Raw genomic sequence first — 24,187 nt, forward strand, 5'->3', positions numbered from 1 at the left:
TTCCAGGAATGCATTCTCCCATATCCTGCCACAATAAAGTTCTCTTGGTCCCATATTCATTCCCAGATGTGAAAGATGACTGTATCTACTATCTAAACAAGATTTAGACAAAGTTTCTGAGGGCAGCCCAAGTTCCAGGATTCCTGGTGACAAATTGGTTTTGGTTTTTATTGCTGTTTTTGTCTTGTTTTCATAGCAAATGTATACACTAGCTGTGTGTTCTCATATTTGCTAGGATCTGAGTATGCTGACTATATCTGAGAGCAGACAGGGACCACTGCAGCGAACTACAGTAAAAAAGTGATAATGCTACATTTTAATTTCATTAAACCAAAACATGGAATATGGTCCTAGATGGGAATATGATTCAACTATTTGCATCTTTTTCAAACAGAACTTTTCCTCTTCCTCTCAGCTGAAAAATAAAAAAAGCCTTATGTGCTGCAAATGAAGTAATCATGTAGTACAGAAGGTGTTTCAAAAATACTGGGTGTTTAACTTTTCATAAACTCTTTTCTCTAGTTATTTGAGATATTGCACACTTAAGTGAAAAGGTGGATAATTTTTGTCTGTCCATGACCGCTTCCTGTATTCAAACAGAGCTTAGCCCAAATTTCAAAGAATTTCTGAAGCAAAGTATGTTTTTTTCTGCAGCAAGCTTGTATTAGGCATGGTTCTGTTTTTAACTTCTACTATAACAGATCAATTAAAAAAAAACTTCTCTTGGTATCACAGCTCTCTACAGAAATACTAAAGAAATACTTCTACCAGAAGCTGGAAAACTGAGTATTGTCATCAAGATTTCCCCACCTACTTTCCCCTTTAGAGATGTCAATCACATTCATTTCAGCATTCTGAAATTATGAGATTTCAGTCACAAATATTTTTATGTTACTATTACAAAGCTGAAGAAACTGGAAAGGCTTTATTAAATCTGGTATGTATTTTTTATATGCAAATTGGAAATCCAGAAAATAATTCTCTGCCAAACCTCACATTAGTTTGTCTATGGGAATAAAAGAGGTAATTAAATTTAAATTGTGGCCTTCCACCCACCCCCTACATTCACCCCAGTCCTAATTAGAGAGCCTGGCCTCAGCAGTTCAATGGTTGTTTTACCCATTAAGTCACCAGAAGAGTTTATAAACTGGACCTGGTTGTTCAGTCACTAGTGGGATTATGCTAATTTTGAGTCACTGTGAAGGCTGTTTCCAACCTAAAAGGTGATTTAACCAGTATTCTGCTTTAGCAACTACTTAATAAGTCCCCATGACTTCAAAGGTTGTTTTATTCTAATTTCAGGCTAAGCATATTCCCCCAGAACAGCAGGTCCCACTGGTCCATTGCATGTTTGCTTGATTAATATTTCATTGCAACATCTGCACACAACCAAGTCACAAACAAACAAATGATATTAACATAACATGAAAATTCCACTGACCTCAGAAAGCATCATTTGTAAGTCTCCAAGAAAAATGCATGTGCACTACTTACAAAATCAGAAGCCCTGCTGCGTTCAGCTGACCATGCTGTTCACACTGCTACTTATACTGCTACATCATCTACTCAATTTCACGGTTAAACATTAAACAGACATGATAAAAATTAGAGATAATAAAAAAAAAAGGAGGAAACAGAGCAAATATTGATGAAATAGCATTTCCAAGGATCGCCTCCACAATTCAGCAAATGGAGCTGACAGTCTTCAGCCCTTTGAATAGTAGTTGTGACTTTCTGTCTGCCTGTTGCCTCAGACCATGTGGAGGAGATTAGTGCAAACGTTGTGTAATTGGGACCCTACTGGAAACCGGGATGTTGTGCCTGGAACCACTGGAAACAGATGCTCACTCTTGGTGCCAGCAGTCAGACTTCCCGTGCTATGCTGAAGCGTACACAGAGCTGAGCGCCACACATCCCAGCAGCTCAGCATTCTTCCAAAGTCTGCCCAGAGCCAAACCTTTCTCCTGATCTTCAGCCTGAATATGGACTCTGAGCTAATTGCCTGTAACTTCTCAATCTGACTGTAGCTGCACGCCATTGAGAGGACATGTGATAGACGTTTCCCTGATGGGTTTCCTACTCTGACTGGTGCGGTCCCTTCACATGTCTCAGTTCTCTGTTACTGTGTTGCAGTTCTCATGTGAGTTACTGCCTCAGGCAGGTGGTGGGAATACAAGTAGCAAGCTGTTTTCTTTTGCTGAGTACTGCATGCATGCACCCACTTTTACTCCTTGTTCCTCTTTTACAAATTTAAATTGTTGGAATAAAAAAAAAGCACTGCTTCTTTCTATTATTTTTTTCCAATAGGAATAAAATATGGTGGATCAAGCTGACTGAATTTTTCTAGTTCATAACAAAGACCACAACTGAGCAGTGACATGAAGCACGTTTCCTTTCCCCATTTGTGACTTTTTCCTTTGTACTCATTTATTCACGTATGTAGTTTTCTCATTACAAACATAGATAAGCACAGAGACAGAACACAGATAAACCTTGTCTTGACACTTGCCTTCTTTGTTTTCTTCTTTGTTTCCTTTTCCCCTTTCCTTTTCCCCTTTCCTTTTTACCTGTTCCTTCTAATTCTGCCTATAAAAGGTCAAAACACAGAGATTATTTTATTCATCAAAGCCTAGGTGAATGACAGGTCATGGTGGTCAAGGACGAATTGTATTACAAAATGGTTATAAGCTTCTTGTTTTCTTTTTCACTTGTGAGGCCTTGTAATTACTGTTTTGTTTTTAATGTTAAGCTACACTTTAACAAGGCATTTCCATAGCATTTCATTAGAGCAGCAGCAATAAGGTGCTACATCAGCTTTAAACTGAAATAATGAACTGATGCACGCGTGCTCGGTGTACCACGCACTGCCACAAGCCATGTATGGTTCCACCTCTCTACTGACCACTATCTCAGCTCTAAAACTATGTCATGAAATGACATTAACCAGATTCATACTGATCATTCATCTACTGAACTAGATTTTACTTCTCTACTATTTATTTTCAGTAGGAATAAAAGTCCGGGATACCGAAATAACCAAAGAGATGTGGTTTATCCCTTCTGATAATTAAAACCACAACAAAGTCTACATTACCCAAGTCTATTTTACTGATGTGTACTTCATCTAGGTCATTATCTATACCACACCCCAAGTCACATTTTTACTTCTTTTGAAGAAATAGACCCATATAATATTTTGTGCCTTTACCAACATCTTGCAAACACTTCCTACCGGTTTGGTTTGTTTTGAACAAACTATTCTGAAACAGGTTTAAAGAGTTCTTAATTAACCAGTGACTGATATATTTGATGACAACAAAACCATTCAACTTGCCCAGTGTTTTTGTTATTCTTCTACACCTCTAGGTCAGGAAATGATAGTTTTCATGTCAGCTTATGGTTCATAGACACACAGGTTACTTCAAATATAGAAAAATCTTTATCCCTGTAGATCTATTATATCATAAGTAACACAAAGATTTGTAAGTGTGAAGTATGTTGACCACAAATATATGGACATAGCAGCAATATGATGGAAATGGAGTGTGGGATTAGAAAGGAAATGGACATTGCCTTCCCCTCCCTTCCATCCTGATAGTTTTGAGTTATTTAATAGTCCTTGGAAAGGATCAGGCAGTTCAAAGTGCAGGGAAAATTGTTAAGATTGAAGATGTATGCGTGTCTGGTAACTATGGTTCTTCTAGTCTGGATGAGGTATATAATGAAGAAAAAAGCCCAATCTGCAAGCAGTGCTCGTGCCATGCTTTTAATACTTCTTGGAGAACCTCCTCCACTGTCCTGCCAGAAAGGCAAAATTCATTAGTTTAGAAAGGCAATGTGAAATGGGGATGAAATAGCCTGTATATAGTGACAGAAACAATCATGAGGAAAGGGAAGTTCTGCTCACAGAACTGTTTTTTTCGTTTGAATTAGCATCACTAATACTATGTATAAACTAAGTAGAGAACAGGGACTAGAATTAAAAAAAAAAATAGACTATACCAATGGCAACGACCAACACTTAACACTCATCACCATTTTTCAGTTGAAAATCAATACCAGTTACAAACTACCTACTAAAATGTAGGAGGTGAGTTACATGTATGGTGCACATACATGGTAACAGCTAAACCTCCTACTGCTGCTTCAGAAGTGTGCAGGTTGGCCGATATGACATAGAACCTACAGCAGACTTGAGCCCTCCTGAAAAGGGGACAGGAGAGCAGTCAGTCGCTCTAACATTAGAAACCTTTATTTAGACCCCAGAATCTTTCAAAAGAAGGCCTGTTATTCATTATTTCTTCATGTAACAGCTTCACCAATGGGGTTTCTTTTCAGCTATAAGTGTTTATATATATATATATATATATATTAGTATAAATACTAATATAGTAAAAAATAGCTGAGACTTTCACATCTGAATGATTTCCAGTGGAGGTCTTCTGAAAGAATAGTATGCATTCATTTTGTTTTCTTTTCCTTATAACCCCCAAAACAGTTGACAAAATAGCCATGTTGCAATCTTATTGACTACAAAGATCTCCAAGAATATTTCCCATTGCCCAAATACTGTTCAGGATACTGGAATGGCTTCAGGATGGGATAGACTGCCTGGTGAGTTGAAAATTCAGGGTAGGTTGCCAGCTCTGTTGAACAGCTCAGCTTTGACCTTTGAAACATCACTAACACTGTCTGATGAGCTTCAGTTTTCTCATCTGTAAGATAAAAATAACACATTGAACTTGCTTATTGAGATAAGATGATGTGAAAATTAAAAGTTACTTTCAATGGCCTTGAGCATCATTTCATTTCTTCACTGAGTTTAATGAAGATAGGATCATTTTCTATCAGTTTGATACCATGGCATTCTTTGGTAACAGTGATACACAATGTAAAAGGCTGTGGTCTGCAGGATGCAGCTTTATACAGCTGCAGAGTGAAACTGGAAATGTTCCTCAGTTGCAAGCTTCCACAAAAAGTCCTCTGGACTTTACAGAAAATGGCTTCTTTCCTGGTGGGTTTAGCACTTGCATCCATGAGATGCTAGCTATGTAGGTACATTACAGCATGGGGAGAGGTGATTAAGCACACATAAACTGCAAGTATTAATAATCTGCATGCATCACACGATACTGCCCAAGACAACCCTTTTACCAGGCTTTCTTCTTTCATGACTAGAAAACGCAAATATCTGTTGCCAGCACCTACAACACAAGAGTGTTGTACAGGGAAGTAGAGAAGGATAAGATCACTGTGCTTACTAAAAGTTTTTTTCACCTTCCATTTTCACCAAAGCACCACACCAGCAGGGATCATTCCACCTGAACCTTTTCATCTACTGCCAGTCCAGTGTTGTGGATTATCTACCTATGGTAAGGCTCCTGAATCCCGCTGTGGCTGTTTGAACAATGAGAGAAAGATGATCATCCTCAGTGGACAGCTATAAGCAAACAGGAAGCTAAGCTTATACAAAGTGAACCTGTGACTGAGCTGGGAAGGGAAGCAGAAACTCCCAAGCCCCAGCCCAATGCTCTCTAACGACTGGCCCATCCTTCTTTCCTAATAATGTTCTTGCGTTAAAGAAAGAAAGAAATTAATCAATTAATTATGGGTTTCCAACAGCAATATAGTACTTAAAATTGTAATAAATGTGTGTCTATACAACATGAAAATATAGTTAACAAGAACCATCCCAATGAGTAATTCAAGACTTAAGCAACTAACATTATTTTGAAAGCCTTCATTAAAAAGTTCTTCTTCACCATCCCATTGGTCCACTGACCCTGCTATCTGGGACCATCTCATCTGAATTGCTTCCTTTACCTCCTCTGTACTCCTGAGTGATACTGAATCGAGTACCTACCTTTAATCACGCAGCTGATCAAGTAAGGCTGATCAAAGTGGATAGAAGTAAACAGTAATGACATTATTCTGTGACTCAGAAGCTCAGCTGCCCAAGCACACAATATGGATTTTGGCTAATGCTCAAAGAAAGGACCCAGAAAGTGGTCCTGCAAACCACAGAGGCAATTTGCCTTGTTTATTACTCCATGTCAGTCTCTATTCATACAGTACTGCTCTGTTGAAAACAAGGATATGAACACAGGAATCCACCAGGGAACAAACACAGAAGAAGGCAGGTTTCAATTTTATTTTGGATGGATATAGCATAGATTTGTTCTGGCCAGTGTTTTTAACTATGTTGGGAGAAGATTTAGGCCAACACCACATAGCTTTTAAAAGTCATACTCTAGATCAATATGCAGACAAGTAAAAAAGCCATTTTTTTCATGTAATCAACCACTACACAACCATCTCAAATTTGTTAATTTTAACAGAAAACTGTTGTAATTGTGACTATTTCAGTACAGATCAAACCTTCCCTATCTCAAACTAGTTAATACCCTGTCTAGTGCTGGCTCCTACATACTGATATCTGCTCTGACATTCTTTTTCTGCCTTTCTTCACAACACCCACAGTCACTTGCAGACCACTCACATCTCCTTGGCACACCACCATGCCCTGGCACCCCTTGCTCCCTCCATCAACTTGGAGAGCAATGGCCAACAGAGCCTTTTGAAGAATCATGGAGGGAGGCATTCCCAAAGAAGTCACAGCAAGTTCCTTCATCAAAAGTCAACCTTTGGGGATCAGGGAAAACCCAGACTGATTTTCACAGAATACCCAGGCGTCTTCTTCCATAGGGCAGCAGAACATTATGGCACTCCTAGGGGTCAGCAAGAATGGGTCTCAGCTGTAGAGAGCAGAAAGGTTAATCAGGTCACAAGAACTTCTAGGTGACGGTGTCCTGCTCTCATGTTCATTGATCAGCCAGTGAGAGTACTTTTTTTTTACCTTGATGATGCAATGTTTTTAAATTAATGCCTTTGGTAGAACTTAGGTGGGTGGGGATTATGAAAACCAGTTTGAACTGGTCTCCAGCCTTTGTGAATGCTCCAGCTCTCATACTAATGATGATTGTATTAATCTCTTAACAAACACATTTGTTTTTCTAATTCGCCTCCACACTCATAATTACTATAACTCCGAACCCAACACCCAATATTACAGCACAGATGACACTTAGCACCCCCTGCTCTTCGCATATCTCTGAACTACTGAGGTCCCTCCTGAGGTAACTTGTGAAGCACAATGACTGGGATCTCCTCACCAGAAACAGAATCCTGCAAGACAGGACTGAGCCTAAGAGGATTCACTGTCTCCAAAGGAGGAATTTTTTTACCAGCACTTTCTAGACACGTTTTCCTTCATAGTTTACTGTAAAAACAGTATTTCTACTACTGCTCGATGGGAACTCAGTGCACAGCTAAAGCTGAGAAGTCCATAAATCCTTTGATCCCTGCTTCATCATTGATGGTAGTAGGCTTATAACTGAGCTACAGCTTCAGTGCTGCATTACTTACAAACTACTTCACAAATGTTCAACTTTTTTCTACATCTGAGAAACCTGCCTGGATTATGCAAGTACCCAGATTCTTCCTGTAGCCTTTATTGTCCCCTTCAAAAATCTTTTCTCAGAAAAAAATCTTGGAAGTTCTCTGAGGGAGCAATTTCATTGTAAGAAAGCAGAGTCAGAGAAATCAGAATATTTTAATAAATATGTTGGCTTTGTCAACATTTTCAAACAGAAATTATGAAAATACTCCACAGTAACTTTTATTTTATAAGATGTTATCAAGTGATAAACTTTTCTACTGTTTACCAATGAAATGGAAGAACATTTTGAAACCTTTTTCAGGAAAATTGTTGAGATTTTAAATTTTTGTGACAGCTTTGGAAAATTTAACACCTTAAAATTTCTCTTGGGAGACAAATTGAATGTGAGGATAACACCAATATAGGGCTATGGACATTATCTAAAGGCTATTGTAGGAAAAGACTGACTGGAAAGAAAGTAGTTGTTTACAATAAATTTAAATCAAGCACTTATTTCTTCAACTCAGGATGGATAAAACTTCTGCATCAGTTGTAGGGGACCTGAACAATGAGGAAATTATTTTGCCACTCACAGTTTTATTTATTCTCATTTGCATTTTTTTATTAATTAAAAATAGATTTGTCATATACTGTAAGGTCATAGATGTAGAGGAAAAATAGTTTGGAACCTACAGCTAATTCACATTAGAAAAAAAAAATTAAACAAGGAATCTAATAGGAAAAACAAGCTGGCAATGAGATATTCCCCTTAAAAGCTATACAGATATATATATACATCTGATAAAGAGACAGAAGAACAAAACCCAGAGACATTAATTAAGAGATATGGTAGATCTAGTCTGTCTTTGTGAATGTACATTGGTACATAGCAAGGCATTCGTGTGATTGAATGTAAAAAGTATGATCAATGACTGTGAAAAGACCAAAACTGCAAATAAGCTTACAAACATAAATTCACCTATTTCAATCATTCGAAGAAGTGATAACAGACCCTTGTAAAGTACCCAGAAAACCCCTCTTCTTTGTTTATAATGACTGCTCCTAAACTCCTGAGTCATATGTCAGTTTTGATTTTTAGTTATTTCCCACTGAATCACTGAGTTGATAGAGATGATGGTACTAACTGAGGAAATGAAAATGCTCTTAACTGCCAGACCTGTACTGTTGTCTTAAACACCCTTGGGCACAGGAAAAGAAAATAAACACTTAGCCTTTGGCTCTGAGTTGAGCCTATAGATACACAGTGTATGTACAGATAACATCCTAGAAGCCATAAGGAATATCCACCCTTAGCTTAGACTGAAGGTTCATGTAGTTCAGTGTCCAGTGCTGCAATAGTATACACAGTGTGGCCATACCATGGCACAGGGGCACACTGACATTTCCATCTCTTCCTTTCTTTATATCTCCCACTGTTTGGTTTCCTTTTTCACCAGCACTGAGCATGGAAACGACATACTCAGTGGCCTATCCAGCATCACTGCAAAATTTCTGGGTGGCAATGCCTGTCTCGAGATCACATCATATATAAAATAAGAGCTTCTTTCTTTGTATTCTTAGCTTTGGATTTCTTGGCAGTGGTTCTCCAGACACAGAGTACCCTGAGATCCTTACCCATGAGCAAGGTGGAACCACCAAGAAAATATGTCACCTCACAATTCATTAAAGTCCCACACTAACTTCTATGAATAACACATGCCTGAACATACTGCTTACAAAAAGATCTTCCCTCTCTACTAGCCTAAGGGGTTTTTGAGATACTTTGTTATCTTTTCTCTGAACTATGTGACATACCTCAATCAAACCATTGTAATGGACATGTATCAACTCTTCCAAATAATCCTTTCATAAAGGATTCTGGCTACTGCTGTAAAATACAGTAAAAATGTTTCTATAAATACATTAACAACAAAATGAGGGCTAAGGAGAATCTCTGTCCATTAAGGAGAAGGATGAGGTACTTGATGTCTGCTTTGCCTCTGTCTTTAATAGTAAAACCAGTTGTTTTAAGAGTAAATCTTGGCCCCCTGAACTGGCAGACAGGGACAGGGAGCAGAACGAAGCCCCCACAGTCCAAGGGGAAATGGCCAGCAGCCTGCTACACCACTTAGACACACACAAGTCTGTGGGGGCAGATGGGATCCAGCAGGGGACTGAGGCAGCTGATGGAAGCTCTCACCAAGACACTGTCAATCATTTATCAGCAGCCCTGGCTAACCAGGGAGGTCCCAGCAGGTGGGAGCTTAGCCAACGGGATGCCCATCTACAAGAAGGGCAGGAAGCAGGATCCGGGGAACTACAGGCCTGTCAGCCTGACCTGGGTGCCAGGGAAGGTTGTGGAGCAGATCAGCCTGAGTGCCATCACATGGCATGTACAGGAGACAACCAGGTGATCAGGCCCAGTCAGCATGGGGTTATGAAAGGCAGGTCCTGCTTGACTAACCTGATCTCCTTCTATGACAAGGTGACCCGCTTAGTGGATGCGGGAAAGGCTGTGGATGTTGTCTACCTGGACCTTAGGAAAGCCTTTGACACCATTTTTCATAGCACTCTCCTGGAGAAACTGGCTGCTCATGGCTTGGAGAGGCGTAAACTTTGCTGAGTAGAAACCTGGCTGAACAGCCAGGCCCAGAGTGGTGGTGAATGGAGTTACATCCAGTTGGTGGCCGGTCACAAGCGGTGTTCCCCAGGGCTCAGTACTGGGGCCAGTCCCGTTTAGCATCTTTATTAACAATCTGGACAAGGGTATCAAGTGCACTCTCAGTAAGTTTGCAGAAGACACCAAGTTGGGTGGGAGCCTTGATCAGCTGGAGGGCAGGCAGGCTCTGCAGGGGGGTCTGGACAGGCTGGACCCCTGGGCCAAGGCCAGTTGTATGAGGTTCAGCAAGGCTCCGTGACGGGTCCCGCAGGTGGGTCACAGCAGCCCCACACAGCGCTGCAGACCTGGGGAAGAGCAGCTGGAGAGCTGCCTGGTGGAAAAGGGCCTATGGGTGCTGGTCAACAGCCAGCTGAACGCAAGCCAGCAGTGTGCCCAAGTGGCCAAGAAGGCCAACAGCATCCTGGCTTCTATCAGACACAGTGTGGCCAGCAGGACCAGGGCAGTGACCGTCCCCCTGTGCTCGACACTGGTGAGGCTGTGCCTATAGAGTCCTGTGTCCAGTTTTGGGCCCCTCACTACAGCAAAGACCTTGAGGTGCTGGAACGTGTCCAGAGGAGGGCAACAAAGGTCGTGAAGAGTCTAGAGAAAGTCTTACAAGGAGCAGCTGAGGGAACTGGGGCCATTTAGCCCAGAGAAAAAGAGGCTCAGGGGAGACCTTATCATTCTCTATAGCTCCCTGCAAGAAGGTTGTAGTGAGATGGGTATTGTTCTGCTCTCCAGAGTAACAAGCGATAGGACAAGAGGAAGTATCCTTAAGTTGCTCCAGGGAAGATTTAGATTGAATAAGAGGAAAAAATTCTTCACCAAAAGGGTTGTCAAGCATTGGAACAGGCTGTCCAGGGAAGTGGTTGAGTCACCATCCCTGGAGGTATTTAAAAGAGGTGTAGGTGTGGCACTTAGGGGCATGGTTTAGTGGTGGACTTGGCAGTGTTAGGTTAATGGTTGGACACCGATGATCTTAAAGGTCTTTTCCAACCTAAACCATTCTAGGAAAGTTGTGTTAGTTCTTTAATATTTTGTCATACTTACCCACAACTACAAATTCTACAGTTTCCAAAATGCCAAAGTTGGACTAACTCTTCTGCAATTCAGTGCAATGCTCACGTTCATCTTATTCTAAAAACTTATATCACATTTGTCACTTCTTATTATTCTGGTACAGAGACCAATCTATACTGATGCATCACAGTAGAAGGCTTAACATTTTTCTTCCTAAGACAGCTACAAGCTCTTGCATGCGTACTAAACAGTCCTGGCAATTTGTTGTTACTTGCTTTTTGACTTTTTTTATTCTAAAAACTATTTTATTGTTAGTTCAACTTGAAATAGTTGCTCAGGCCCAGCCACTGCAAAGGAAGTTCATGTGCAATGAATTGAGATTCTGTTTTGCTGGTAGCCCCCCTTGAGCACTTCTACACTTTGAACATCTACTGTCCCCTCAGGGTCTCTGGCAGGTTTCTGATATCTTTGAATAAGAATACATTATTACATACTGTGACTTCTACAAGTTGTTTTTTTCCTGAAATTCGTCCTTTTCTTTTCCTATTACAGTTTTAGATTTAAGGTTAGGGGGTTGTTCTTTTAGGCAGAGGACATTCTCTGGTTTGATCATGATTTTCATTTTCTGAAGTTTTTCCTCATAATTCTAATAGAATTTGCTGTGTAAATATGTAATATTTTTTTTCCTTCTTAAGTTAGGTTTTTTGGATTTACGTCCAAATTCATTGCTATACATTTTTACAGGAAAGCAAGCTGCAAGATCTGGTTATGTCAGAAAACTGTCACCTAGCAAGATCTGAAGTGCCTCTAGATCAACATAAAATACAAAGATAGGTAAGATCCTGTAGAGGCTGACTCTCTGTCAAGGTTTGCTATGGATCCAGAGATGTAAAGACAAATGAAAACAAATAGAGTACATCTAGTTTTCATTTTGGGAAATACTAAATTTATTCTTCCTTATTGCCCTTGATTGCCACACGGATGAATTTTTCTTCACTATGATTTTAATCTGGAAGTGGGTTCCAGCACTCCTAAGAGCTTTTTTTTCCCGTCATAATCTATTAACAAAAGAGTATGATCTAGATGGCCTGTATTTTGTTCATAGAATAACAGGAACCACAGGTCAAAACGCATACCAAGACTGGTAACATAGCTATTAGAGGGAGTCAGGAGAGAGCTTTTTAGAAGGTAAATGAGACATACACATGAAGCTACAGAATTGATACAGTAGAAACAGCATGCTTTCTATAGCCTTTGAAAGAAACATCTCTGCATCAAAGAAATGCCTCACCTTCCCAAAAAGTAGGTTATCTCTGCTAGGAGAACTATGTGAACAGGGTTTCACTGCTCAGGCCAAAGACAGAGGGCTTTCTGAAGCTCATTAGTGGCATTACTGTGCTGATGTAATATTAATAACTGTTGACACCAGTCAAAAAATCTGCTTGAACCATACTTAAGTCATAACTCTGAATTAAAGAAATAAAATAGCAGAATTAGAAACTTTTTAATGTCATGTTTATTCATTGTTGTTCTACTGTAGTACATTTGTCTGCATATTTCAAGGCTGTACAAAGACTGGTGTTAATAATACCTATTAATAGACTAACCCATTTTAGTCAATAATTTGCCCCTCCTGCAACCAGAGATCAGATATATACCATGAAAATGAGCAATGAAATAAAATAATGATAGTTATGAAAAATTGAAGAAAAAAACAGATAGGAAAGAAAACAAGAAAAAATAAATAAGTATGTGCATTATGAATGTTTCTTTTAGTATCGTGTATCTTACTAGTGAAAAAAGTTCATTATAATATTGTGGCTATACTAACCATGAAGCGGATGAGAAAAAGAGTACCAATGTTGTGTTACTGGACAGTCTGGGAACAGAAGGAGATATGTCAAGAGACACAGTAAGTGTCACTGTTGGGGTATAGGTGTTACTAGTAGGGTGCTTGATCCTACAAACAATACTGGAATGGTGCTTACTACCATGGGTAATCTCCCAGGGCCACACAGCAATGGTACATGCACTGGCACCATGTGGAGATGGCTTGTGTTTCCTGCTGCTTGGGGGCTTCTAGAAGCTGGGTTAGGTGCAGGCATAGGCTAGAAGAAGTCTTCTGGGTGCTCTGAGCTGTATATCTGATTCACAAAGTTTGGCCCCAGGGCACTGAACTGCAGAGATCTGATCTACCTCTTCTTTTCTTAGACACAATTCTTAGACCTTCTAACGTTTGCCCTGGAACGAGTCTGAACTACAAACTCTCACAGAAACAAAACAAAACAAAAAAAAAAGTGGGCAGGCCAGTATATATCTGCAGGGGAAAAACACACCTTCTTTGTGACCCCTTTGCAGCAGCCTAGCTGGGACGACAGCTGAAAGTCAAAATTGTAATAGACTCACTGGACAACAATGGTACTATGCAAGGTAGTAAGCATTATGCATGTTAAGATCTATGCTAGATATGAATTTCATGTTGGTAGGAAAATGGGCACAAGTAGTAAAGTGCCATAACTTGTACCCATTTGCTAGTCAATGTAAAAAAAAGGGTGAGAAGGCAGCTGTGAGGGAAGAAGCAGGCTTATACAACCCTCTCCACCCACATGCTACTCATCTTCCCTGCTACAAGATGTATCTATGCTGTCAGTATCACACAGGCTGATTTTGTCCCAGATCTAATGACAGTTCTGCCTGAATGCAACCTTCTAAAAAAAAAAATTAAAAAAAAAAACCAAGGCCCAAACAAATATGCAACTATGGCAACTTAAATCGATGAAGAGTTTCATCTACAAAAACCAGTGAATAACATCAGTTAAGAGGTGAAGAGCCCTCTATAGCTATGCCATACTCATCAGGTCAAACACTTGGTGATCACCGCCTACCTAATACGTGTATCAACTTAGTCTTTTTTCAGAGGGTTCACAATTTTTCCCATGAAGAGTATATTGTTCTCCATAGTTATGACCATTAGGAAGGGCCTGTTGAATACAATGGTAGCTGGAACAGACATAGGCACTATTTCCATGCCTGTGGCAGCTGCTGCTTCGGTGCCAGTCTCATCCACCTTTACTACAGCCTTATGAATAGCCTGTGAAGAAATAGACATGTTACAAGTCAAGGGGGTACAAAATATGTCACCTAAATAAGAACTTGAGCTAAAAGTGCCTGAAGAAGTTCTTGTAAGAAACAAGCGACAGATGTGAGTCCACTGCACAAAGACAGCAAAATTGTGGAAAAAAAGCAGCAAGCTACACACGGCATAGCTTTCCTAGCCCCAAAGATGAAACATTCATCCCCAGTGGAGGAGCATGTCCCTACTAGCAAAAACATTTGTTTTGTTTCTTTGCTCATTCCCTGATCCCACTTGTGCAGAACTGTGGAGCTAGGTTAAAGGTTAAGAGAGCAAGATCATATTTAACTGTCTATTAAAATTCCATATAGTTGAAGAATTAACATTCTCATTAGCATATTGAAGTTATGTTTTCCATGTTCTTTAATGTCTTAGGAAAAATGTGAGCAAAGGACAAGAAATGGAGGGCTAGAGCAGAGAAAGATGTAAGTTTTACCTTGCAAAATCAAGACATTCACAGACCCTAACTGGCTCACTTCCATCTGAGGTCATGAGGGCAGTTGGTTTTGTCCATATCAGGCAATGAAATTTGCACTGATCGTCAGCTTTAAACTCTGGGTTTATTAAAGTATGACTTATCTGTAGCTTTTGCCTGGGCCTGGCACTAATGAGAGTCATTGCTCATAGACTTGAAGCCAAATGTTTTTAATAACTGCATTTTCCTTTCCTCCAAACAGTTTAAAAGCAAGCAGCATTTTTCCTCTCCCCTCCCCTCCATAAAACAGCAGCAGTGATACATCCTACAGCTTCCTACTTGCCCACAGGCTGGCTGAAGAAGGTAAACACAAATGGAAACAACAGTGTAATGACTGTAACAACACGCTGCAGGAGGGTACCAAGCTGTGGATTTGATCATGTCTGTTTTATAAGTTTGCCCCATGCTGATCAGAAAAGCCTCCTAGGTTAAAAAGTTGTAGGCTTGTAACCTGCTCCAACCCAATTGCACTGACAGCACAAGTAACATGGGCAAAATACTCTCTATACCAAAAGCCACCTTTTCATGTGAAGCAAAGCTTCTTTACATGAGTTTTGATCATGAATAGATGTAAAAGTGATGTATCAGTAACCATGGACCCATAAAGCAAAAAGCAGTTTGACTTACCTGGGAAATTCTGTGCTGGGGCTGCCCAGTGATCCCAGACAGGTCAGCCTTATCAGTGAATACATCCATGATGCCCATTTTATATAAAATATCCTTTAGATTATATGTCCCGTAAAGAGTGAATTTTGGAAGATACAAATTTGCTGAGCTGCCAGAAAAGAAGTGCAAGAATGTGGTGAAACTTTTGATCAGATATCACAGTATAACACAGACTCCCGAGAGACAAACTCATTTTGCTTTCTCCCCAAAGACATTTTGCTTGCAGGCTCTCCCTAGCCTACATGGGAGATGTATAGTGAAAAGAAAAGAAGGTTTATAACAATGTTAGAAGTCTGGTTGACAGGATAAGGTTGTAGGTTGCTGCCTCACAGTCTGCAGTAAGCCAACATGTGAACAGTGAGGTTGACCCAGTAATCATTCAGCACAACAGTGCAGCTGTACCTCCCTAATGATCTTCATCTGACATTTTCAGAACTTAGTGATAGTTTGTGCATTCTGCTGGAAGCACCTTCATCATTCCCCATTACTGAAGATGCAGAGGATTCACCTCGTGACAAAGTGATTCTTTTAGGTATCTCAGGCTGGACACAAAAAAAAATCCAACACATCCAAGTTCACTGGTTACTTTTAGGAGGAATAAAATAAAATAAATAAATAAATAAATAAATAATGATAATAAAAGGCTGTCCTTGTGTGTTTGTCATATAAATCAGGACAGAGCAAACAAAGAGATACACCAAAGGAGAAGGACAATATGTGGTGGTGATTGTACGGGTAACAAAGTAAAAAACAAAAGCATATTGAAAGAATATAGTTAGTCAATAGATAAACCTTTTTCTATGTCAAGTCCGATGTCTGATTTATTAAATTTTTTTGAAAGTGACTAGTTTGCTGCTTTCTATAAATTAATCAAAGCGCTCTATTTCTGACTCATTTCTTCCTTGTTCTTTCAGGATCTAACAATTCCTTTTCAAAGGTTAAAACCAACATTTACAGCTAGAAGCAATACAATGAGACAGACGTTAGTGATAATGCTGACAGTCAGCCCTGTTTTCTGATGAGAAACTAGGACAGCCGCTCAGGGTTCCAGGTCAGGTAGACAGGAGCACTTATTGAAGCTGGCCAAAAAGCAAGTCATCCAGTGGACAAGTGGGAAGGAAATGGCCCATACCTCCAGCGTAGCACAGCGTCAAATACCAAATCTGGCTGGTACCCAAAAATGAGAGTGCTAGCGGACTGATAACAGGTTGCTGATCTCTTCTGCCTAATTCCTGACTGTGCTGATTGCTGTGTCGAGTGAGGATGCAAGTATCATTGAATCATCTCTCTTACTATTACATAAACTCATCCACAAGCCCCCACTTGCTTTCAGCATTCAGGAAAGGGAAAGACAGGCACACAACACCAATGCAACAAGGCAGGAAGCACTGGAATACTCTTTTCAGAAGAGAAAGTGATGTTTTCTCCACCATTCAGCCATTAAATAGATCTCAGCTGCCTGTACTGGCAACATTTCAGCGTGATCCCCAGTTCAGCAGCCAACAGTAATGAAAAATGTTCCTCACGATGCTTCTGCAACTTGTGTCACCATCAGCTTGCAGGGAAACTGGGGCAAACATAGCTTGCCCACAGCTCTTAAGGCAATCCTTATCCTACACCAAACCCATTTAAGACCTCCCAGAGACTCCAGAGAGCAAAGAAAATCAGTTGCTTTGAAAACTAGAAGAAAAAGGAGGAGCTGTTATTAGTTTGCAGGAAAGAACTGCCCTGATGAAAAACAAGAAGCTGCTTGAAGCAAGCTCATCTTTGACAGTGATGCCTTTTTATATTATAAGATTTACCTCTCCCATTCATGGCTTTTATGTAGATTATTCCATTTTTAGGAGGGGGGAGAAGATGGAGAGAGGAAATATAAACCCTTCCATTGTATTTATGCCTTTCTTGCTGATTTTAAAGGCAATTGTGTTTCTTTGACAAAAATGGTTCATAAGAATCTTGATTCACCATCTTAGTTGTCCTACAGTGACTTTAGATACAAACCACATAGCTTCTCCCAGAAGTTTCAAACCCCTGAAGGTGTACAGAGAATGACAAACTTTTTTGTCTTTTTTTAAACGAAAAAAAATTAGATTATTTTGATAAAATTTAAGTGAATCAGAGTTAAGAGCATAACACTGGGTTTGGCTTTCTGTAATAAGATGTAATTTTTGCCTTGAGAATTTATGATCTAAAATACAGTTTTCAAATGGATGTGTGTGAAGGTCTCTAACATGACACATCAAGTTCATGAATGAACACAAGGAGTTGATTCTGTAAACATTCTGTACCTATGCTTGTATACATATGTTGCCCCATCAAAGGCTACTACTACACACGATATTAAATGGAAGGAGTTTAAAATTGGTTTTAGAAAGAATATAACCTTTCTACCTTCTAGTCTCAATGTTACCTTGAAACAAGTGTAGTTTATTCCAATTTTGCCCTCTGAGTCCTCAGAGATCCTGAATATAGCGGCTCTGCAATGTGTCAGCAGCTCTATAACCTTACCATTGAGCTTTGTCCTCATAATTGCCAAACGAAAGTTGTTATTTTAGCCTTAAATGTGCAATTATTGGGAACTGTAATAGGCAGGAAGGAATAGACAAGAAAAAAGGCTGAAGGAAAGTGGTAGGAATTTACTGATAAATAGAAGGCAGAAGATCTCAACCAAAAAAGTGAGAAGAGCTTATAAGACAGAAAACTCATGGCTAAAGGTTGTTGGAAGATGGGAAATAAAGTGTGGAACCGGCAAAAGTCCTAAAGCTGTGAAGGTTTTCACTTTGTGCAGCAGTGAATGTGAAAACACAGGGAGACCAGGGAGCCAGATTTCAACTTTGGTCAGTGGGAATTCTTCTGTTGATTGAAACAGAACTAAGAATAGTATCCCATTTTGTTTCATAGCCCAGAAGATTGAAACTGATTTGTCTCCTTGCCTGCCATCTGAATCAAGGACAGCAGAATTTTACCTTTTTGAGACTAATGTCCTCCACCTTGACATACGTTCGCAAGACAATCTTTTCTCCAGCTTCTTCATTCTTCCTTGATCAGGCAGAATAAAAAATGCTGAAGCACCTCCTTTGTAATCCATTTGCACCACCGTGGAAGACAGCTGGTCATCATAGCCATGCTTGAATATGCCCATTCCAAACATCATAGGAACTTCAACAGCCTTGTTCCCATTCACAAAGAATTTGCTCTTTTTAGTGTATTTTGGATCGAAAGGTTTTTCCCATTCAGCTTGAAATATAAGAGACAAAGTTACAGGATATTTTGAGGACATGAAACCATAGGACATATCACCATAGGATACATTCATGGATGACAGAAACTAGTACAGCTGGATCATTTCAAAAGCAAAAACAGTTTGCAATGAGCTTACTGAATGCTCAGAATAATTCAATAGCAACACAGGGTAGGTAGAGCGAGATGTAAAAAACTTCTTCCTATCTTACAGCAGGCTGCAATATTCTTCATTTAAATTAGATACCAACTGTTCTAGTGTGCACTTTTCCTGCATGACAACAGCTTTAAGGAACCTATAAAGCCCTTATGATGCAGCCTTTAAATGAGAGCTCAGAAGAAGAAACATTCTCTCCTTTCCTCATTCTGACACCAAAACGGACTTGTGGAGTAATATGAGGGATGAACGCTCCAGAGAAACGAAGGGTTCAGATTACTTGCAAAGAGAAGGGGGTTATATCCCACTTTAGTTGACAGCAAATAAAATCGTGAAGAACTTAATTCTATCAGACTGCTGAGTTAAAAACCAAACCAAAAGAACAGCAACAGAAATCTTTTATACTGTCATGCTCACAGTATCAGAGAGAAGCCTTTGGAAATTTAAGTAATAGTGAAACAAACTGTCTACATTGGAACTCTGCAAGATTCTTAACCACAGCATAGAGTAATTTCTAAGACAAATTCAAGCTATCCCCTTCCTCATCCATTTCAGAGTCTGAGCTGATTAAAAAAAAGGGGGAAAGTTGGGGGTGCGTTGGGGTGGGTTGGTTTTTTGGTTGGTTGGCTTGTTCATTTTTTTTTTTTAAGAAAGAGGTGTAGTAGATTTTTCTTTCTAGAACAAAACTAATTTTTTTATCAAATATAATGAGCAAAAGTAGAGCCACAATGCTAAGTGAAGTAAGTGTCATCAAGAAAACCATAAAACAAGATGCAACCTCTTTTGACTTCTGATTTCTATTTGAATAATTATTGCTATGCAGCTTGGTACAAATGAAATAATTATTGTTTGATGTTACCATCATCTGTGAAATAGACATAAACAACACTTATTTAGCATTTGGAAAGTGTAAAATGAGACTTCGTGCATGTCTAGGGCTCTGAAAATATAAACTGGCAACTGCCAATACTGTGAAGATAGAAAAAGTGGCTACTCTTATGTTTCTTCATTAACAGTGGCTTGTATCATCAGATATCTAATGGGCAGGACTTCTGCCTTGATATATTTAAAGGGGGGGAGAGGGAAATAGAATAATTACACAAGGCCTGAAGCACTCAAACAACCTCTATCCAGTGCTTAACTCAGGGGAAAAAAACACTTATTTCAGAAAGAGCTTTGCTTGATTAAAAACTGAGTAGGATGTCAGGATTTAGCATACAGATTAGACAGAGATGATATTCACTAATCTTTTTCTCCTTTTTCAGAGGAACTTTCATTGTTGTGCTCTCCTTTCTCTTAGGAGACTACCCTTTTGTGATGACACCTTTCTCAAATGCTTCAGCGTGTTCGTGTGGAAAAATGAACCTCAAAGTATGATACTCTGTGGTGACCAGCTCGGCCAGGGCATGGTAAGGGACTGGAGTACTACAGTGGAATAGCATGCTCACTGGCTGAGAGCCAGGAAAATATTGCCAGAGTTTTGTCCTTAGGGAAGGACTTCTGTGCTATACTACACCACAAAAAAGGTGGTCACCAGCACTGTGCAAGCAAGGTTGTAATACACAGGGAGTGGACAAGAGTCTAGAAGTATAGACTAGTTAGAGAGGTACCTGAGATTTAGAGATCTTCTCCAGATTAATCCCAGCCTCTAGATCAATTAGCATTAACCTACTCTCAATTTCAAGATAAAAAATCCTTATTAGATTGTTATTAATGCTATTATTTTATCTATTTTCTTTAAATTTGAAGAGCTAGAACTGAATCTCCATCATCTTTACAGAAGCTGGGTAATTATTTCAGTAATAAGAATGAACATCTATTTTTAGAACATGTGAAAGTTACCTGTAATACAAAGTTATCTTTGATAAAAGGTTTCTCCAGCTTTTGCCTCCATTGTGCTACTAAATTTATTACTTTTTCTTCAAACACTTTCCAGTAAAGGAAAACCAACAGCTTTTTTCCTGTTTTGAAAGACATGCCTGATGCTAAGTAAAAGCCTATCTTGAAAACATTATTTGAGCTGAACAAGTATGTGTTCAAAAGAATTAAGAAACATCAATCATCTGTATTCCAAACAACTCCATTTAGCTGTGACTAATTTTTCAGAGACTAACACAAGGAACAGAGACACAGATGAAAAGCAAAACAAATGGTTTTGAATTACTTTCAGGGGAAGCCTCATATCAGGAAGGAGAGTAGAAGCATCCAAGTTAACTGTTTTCAAAAAGTATAATTTCTTTTAGAATAATAGCATTTCTAATACATCATACCTGTTTCAATTAAAAAGCTTAATGATATTTTTATCAGATAAATTACAGAATACTATTTTTCTGAGTAAAATTACTTTGGGTTTATAATATGATAAAATAAGTACAAGAGAGATGGTTTGAAATAAGATGCAGTATCTGTTACTAAACCAGTGACTGAGTCTTACAGCCTTGCTTCTCTTCTTATTAGATCAGCAGTCTGAAAAGCTCTGGAAAGATAGGTAGACTGTATCTAAGCAGACTGCACAAGTTAATTAAAAGAAACAAGCTTATTGTCATTAGGCTCGTATTTGATACTGGTGGGTCCATGTCTTCACTAGAAAATATTAGAATCTGCAATTATTTAAAAAAAAAACAACAAAAAAAACAAAAAAACAACAACAACAACCACAAAAAAAACATTTGAAAACCTATGCCCCTAGACACATCAGGACTACAGCTATACTATCAGTAAAGGCATAGTTAGTGAAAAAAAAGAAGGAGAACATGAGTGAAATTAAAGCTACTGTTACATGTTTAGCTTTGGATACATGAACATAGTAACAGCAAAACTATAGAGTAAAAGGTATTTTCTTTTCGGTAAGATGCTAAGCTTTACTTTAACAGTGTTCTTTGAATTTAACTCTGAACTTGCTAAACAAGACAACAGCTGAAGTGAGTTTCAAATTCATTCCTAGTCAACAAAGCATTTAAGAAAGTGCTTAAATCCCTCTAGATTGTGTAGGACTAGGTATTTTACTGAATAGAGTTGCCTTCCTCAAAGTATATTTCACTTAATCTTCAGAAGGAAATAAATGTATATATTAAAAGATATAGGAAAAATTGACATGAATTTTGCTAGCAATTGTTATCAGTGTCAAGCAGTACATAATTTCCAGTAGCTGTGTTTGTAATTGTGTGGGAATCGAAAGGAAAACAAGATATGAGTCCGTATGCAAAACCATATTGCAAAGAAAGGTGATGAAGTCCAAAACTGACCTGAGGAAATAATGTATGAAGTAGGAGAATATGATATGTGTATCTTACCATTAAAATAAATGTAGCTAATAAGGAGAATTTCAGTAAGTGGATCAAGGTTATTTATGAGGTCCTTGATTTTCCCATTGGTTCTTGCTGCTACATATTCGTTGATCTTTATCTGGGCTTGGTCAGCCCTCTTGAAGTTCATCGGATAAGCTTCTCCTTCATAGAAGTTTCTGAGATTACTTAAAAATTTGTCTTGTGGCTTCAGTCGGTCAAGCACAAACAGGACATTTCCCATATTCAGCTGTAACCCCTCATTCTTTCTGTTTACCATTTGAATGAGTTGACGATAACCTTCATGTATTTCATTTTCAGAAATCTCACGTGGGTTGAAGTTAAGGACCCTAAGAATCTGTGTCAGAGTGTCTGATCTGGCACCCAGAGTCAGCATGGCAAGGGCAGTAGAGATGCTCAAAGGAGAGAAGAAAATATTCCCACTGTTTTCACGAGAAGAAATCTCTTTGTAGAAACAACATGCAAACTGACAAACACTGTTTGCTACAGGCTGCAGTAGCATGTTTTGGTTTTCTTGGCCCCTTTGGTTTTGGTTTCTTACACCTTGGCGATTAGGCTCATAGCAATAACTGTTGGAATTAATCCAAACAATTAAAAGCCACAGGAAAAACATCATCTTCATGTTTCTATAACTCTGTTAAAAAAAAAAAAAAAAAAAAAAAAGAAGAAGAAGAAGAAAAATTACATTTGGCTTACAAATATTTTTACCTTGTGCTTAGCAATAACTGTCTTCACTGTACAGAGTTGGCTTGGTATCAGTGATTCCAAGCCATTTAAATTCAGGGAGATCAGCTTTCTATTTCAAGGAAGCAGACTCTGGAAAATTGCTCAACCTACCAAAGAAGTTATGAAAGAATAAAAATTAAAGCCAAAGAGGGATGAAGTAATACCAAAGACGCCCTCATTAAGGTTAGGCTACAATTCCTTTCAAACTGTTTTGTTTCCAGCGTTCTGCTTTTAATGTGGCTTTAAGTGATAAAAAGCTGTAAGTCAAAAGTACAGGTCTACAGCCAGTCAAGGCTTGTCAGTTAAATTCAGCAAGATGAAAAATGAAAGCAGAAAAAAGGCACAATATACCTCCATTGTGAGAATTAAAATTGTATACATTTTTGAATGGGCTGCGTGTAAATTTATAGGCAGGCACCAGAGAGAAAGTAAATGCACTTGTTAATGAGGAATTGACGAACATTTACAGTGATTCCATAAAGCCTGAACAACTAAGCATCATTTTAAAAAAATCCCAAAATCCCACATAACTAACAAAAGAGAGAGTATGCTTTGAGCAATTAGGAAGTTATCAAGACCATGGAAATACAGTGTTGCTTATCAAGAAAGGAAAATGAGCATGTACACAGAACAGCAAATGGGAACAAGAGTGCCTGCTGCGTGCAAAGGCATGTCCAGCCCAGTGACTGAACCAAATCAGCTAAAAATAATAATAATAACTAAAAAACCCAGAGGAAATTCTAGAACAATCATGGTGTTTATCATCAGAAAGATAGCAAAGGGTGATTTTGGCAGTGAAGGCTGCAATGCTAAAAGATGAAGATGAATGAGTGAATTCTGAAGGAACAAAGATACTAAAACATACCACAAAACAGGAAAGCCTTTTCCAAAGCAGCATGCAAACCATTAATTCCACATCTATGGCAATACTTTTAAATCTAGAAATTAATACTGTACAACACTTGGTTCAAGAACTTTTGTCAACAGACAGAAGGAAGTAAAGATGTAGAATATCTGGCAATACGGAACATCCTCCTATGATATATGATCACTTTACCTACAGAATATTTTATAAAATAAAGTACTCTCTAGAATAAAATGTAAGGATTTTCAAAGAGGAAAAATACCTTAGGTTTCTTTCTTGTGAGGAGAAATGGTGTTCAGACTCTCATGCTTTGTAAAACCATTGAATCCTTATCAGCACCCACCGTAACCCTACATTTGTGTTCTCTACTTTCCAGGATCTTAGTTCTCTAAAATTCAGTGAACTCAGAATGTTGATCTCTGCTTTAATAATATATGCTATAAATATTTCTTAACTCACGCCCTTTGCATATTGTGGCTATAGCAATACTACTACCACTAGGA

The 24,187-nt window shown here is 38.8% G+C and overlaps 1 protein-coding gene across 1 annotated transcript in view; it reads right to left on the minus strand.

The window, feature by feature from the left end:
- The window catches only part of LOC130152427 (serpin A3-5-like), a 28,600-nt gene extending 6,005 nt beyond the window's left edge, over positions 1–22,595 (minus strand). The window contains exons 1-4 of the mRNA XM_056345972.1: positions 22,082–22,595; positions 18,358–18,628; positions 15,353–15,500; positions 14,086–14,208 (exon numbers count right to left, since the gene is read on the minus strand). Of these exons, the coding sequence (XP_056201947.1) occupies positions 14,086–14,208; positions 15,353–15,500; positions 18,358–18,628; positions 22,082–22,595 (1,056 nt within the window). The remainder of the gene's footprint in view (positions 1–14,085; positions 14,209–15,352; positions 15,501–18,357; positions 18,629–22,081) is intronic.
- Positions 22,596–24,187: the final 1,592 nt, after the last annotated feature.

Source organism: Falco biarmicus, chromosome 7 (genome assembly GCF_023638135.1).
Source record: "Falco biarmicus isolate bFalBia1 chromosome 7, bFalBia1.pri, whole genome shotgun sequence".
NCBI classification, from domain to species: domain Eukaryota; kingdom Metazoa; phylum Chordata; class Aves; order Falconiformes; family Falconidae; genus Falco; species Falco biarmicus.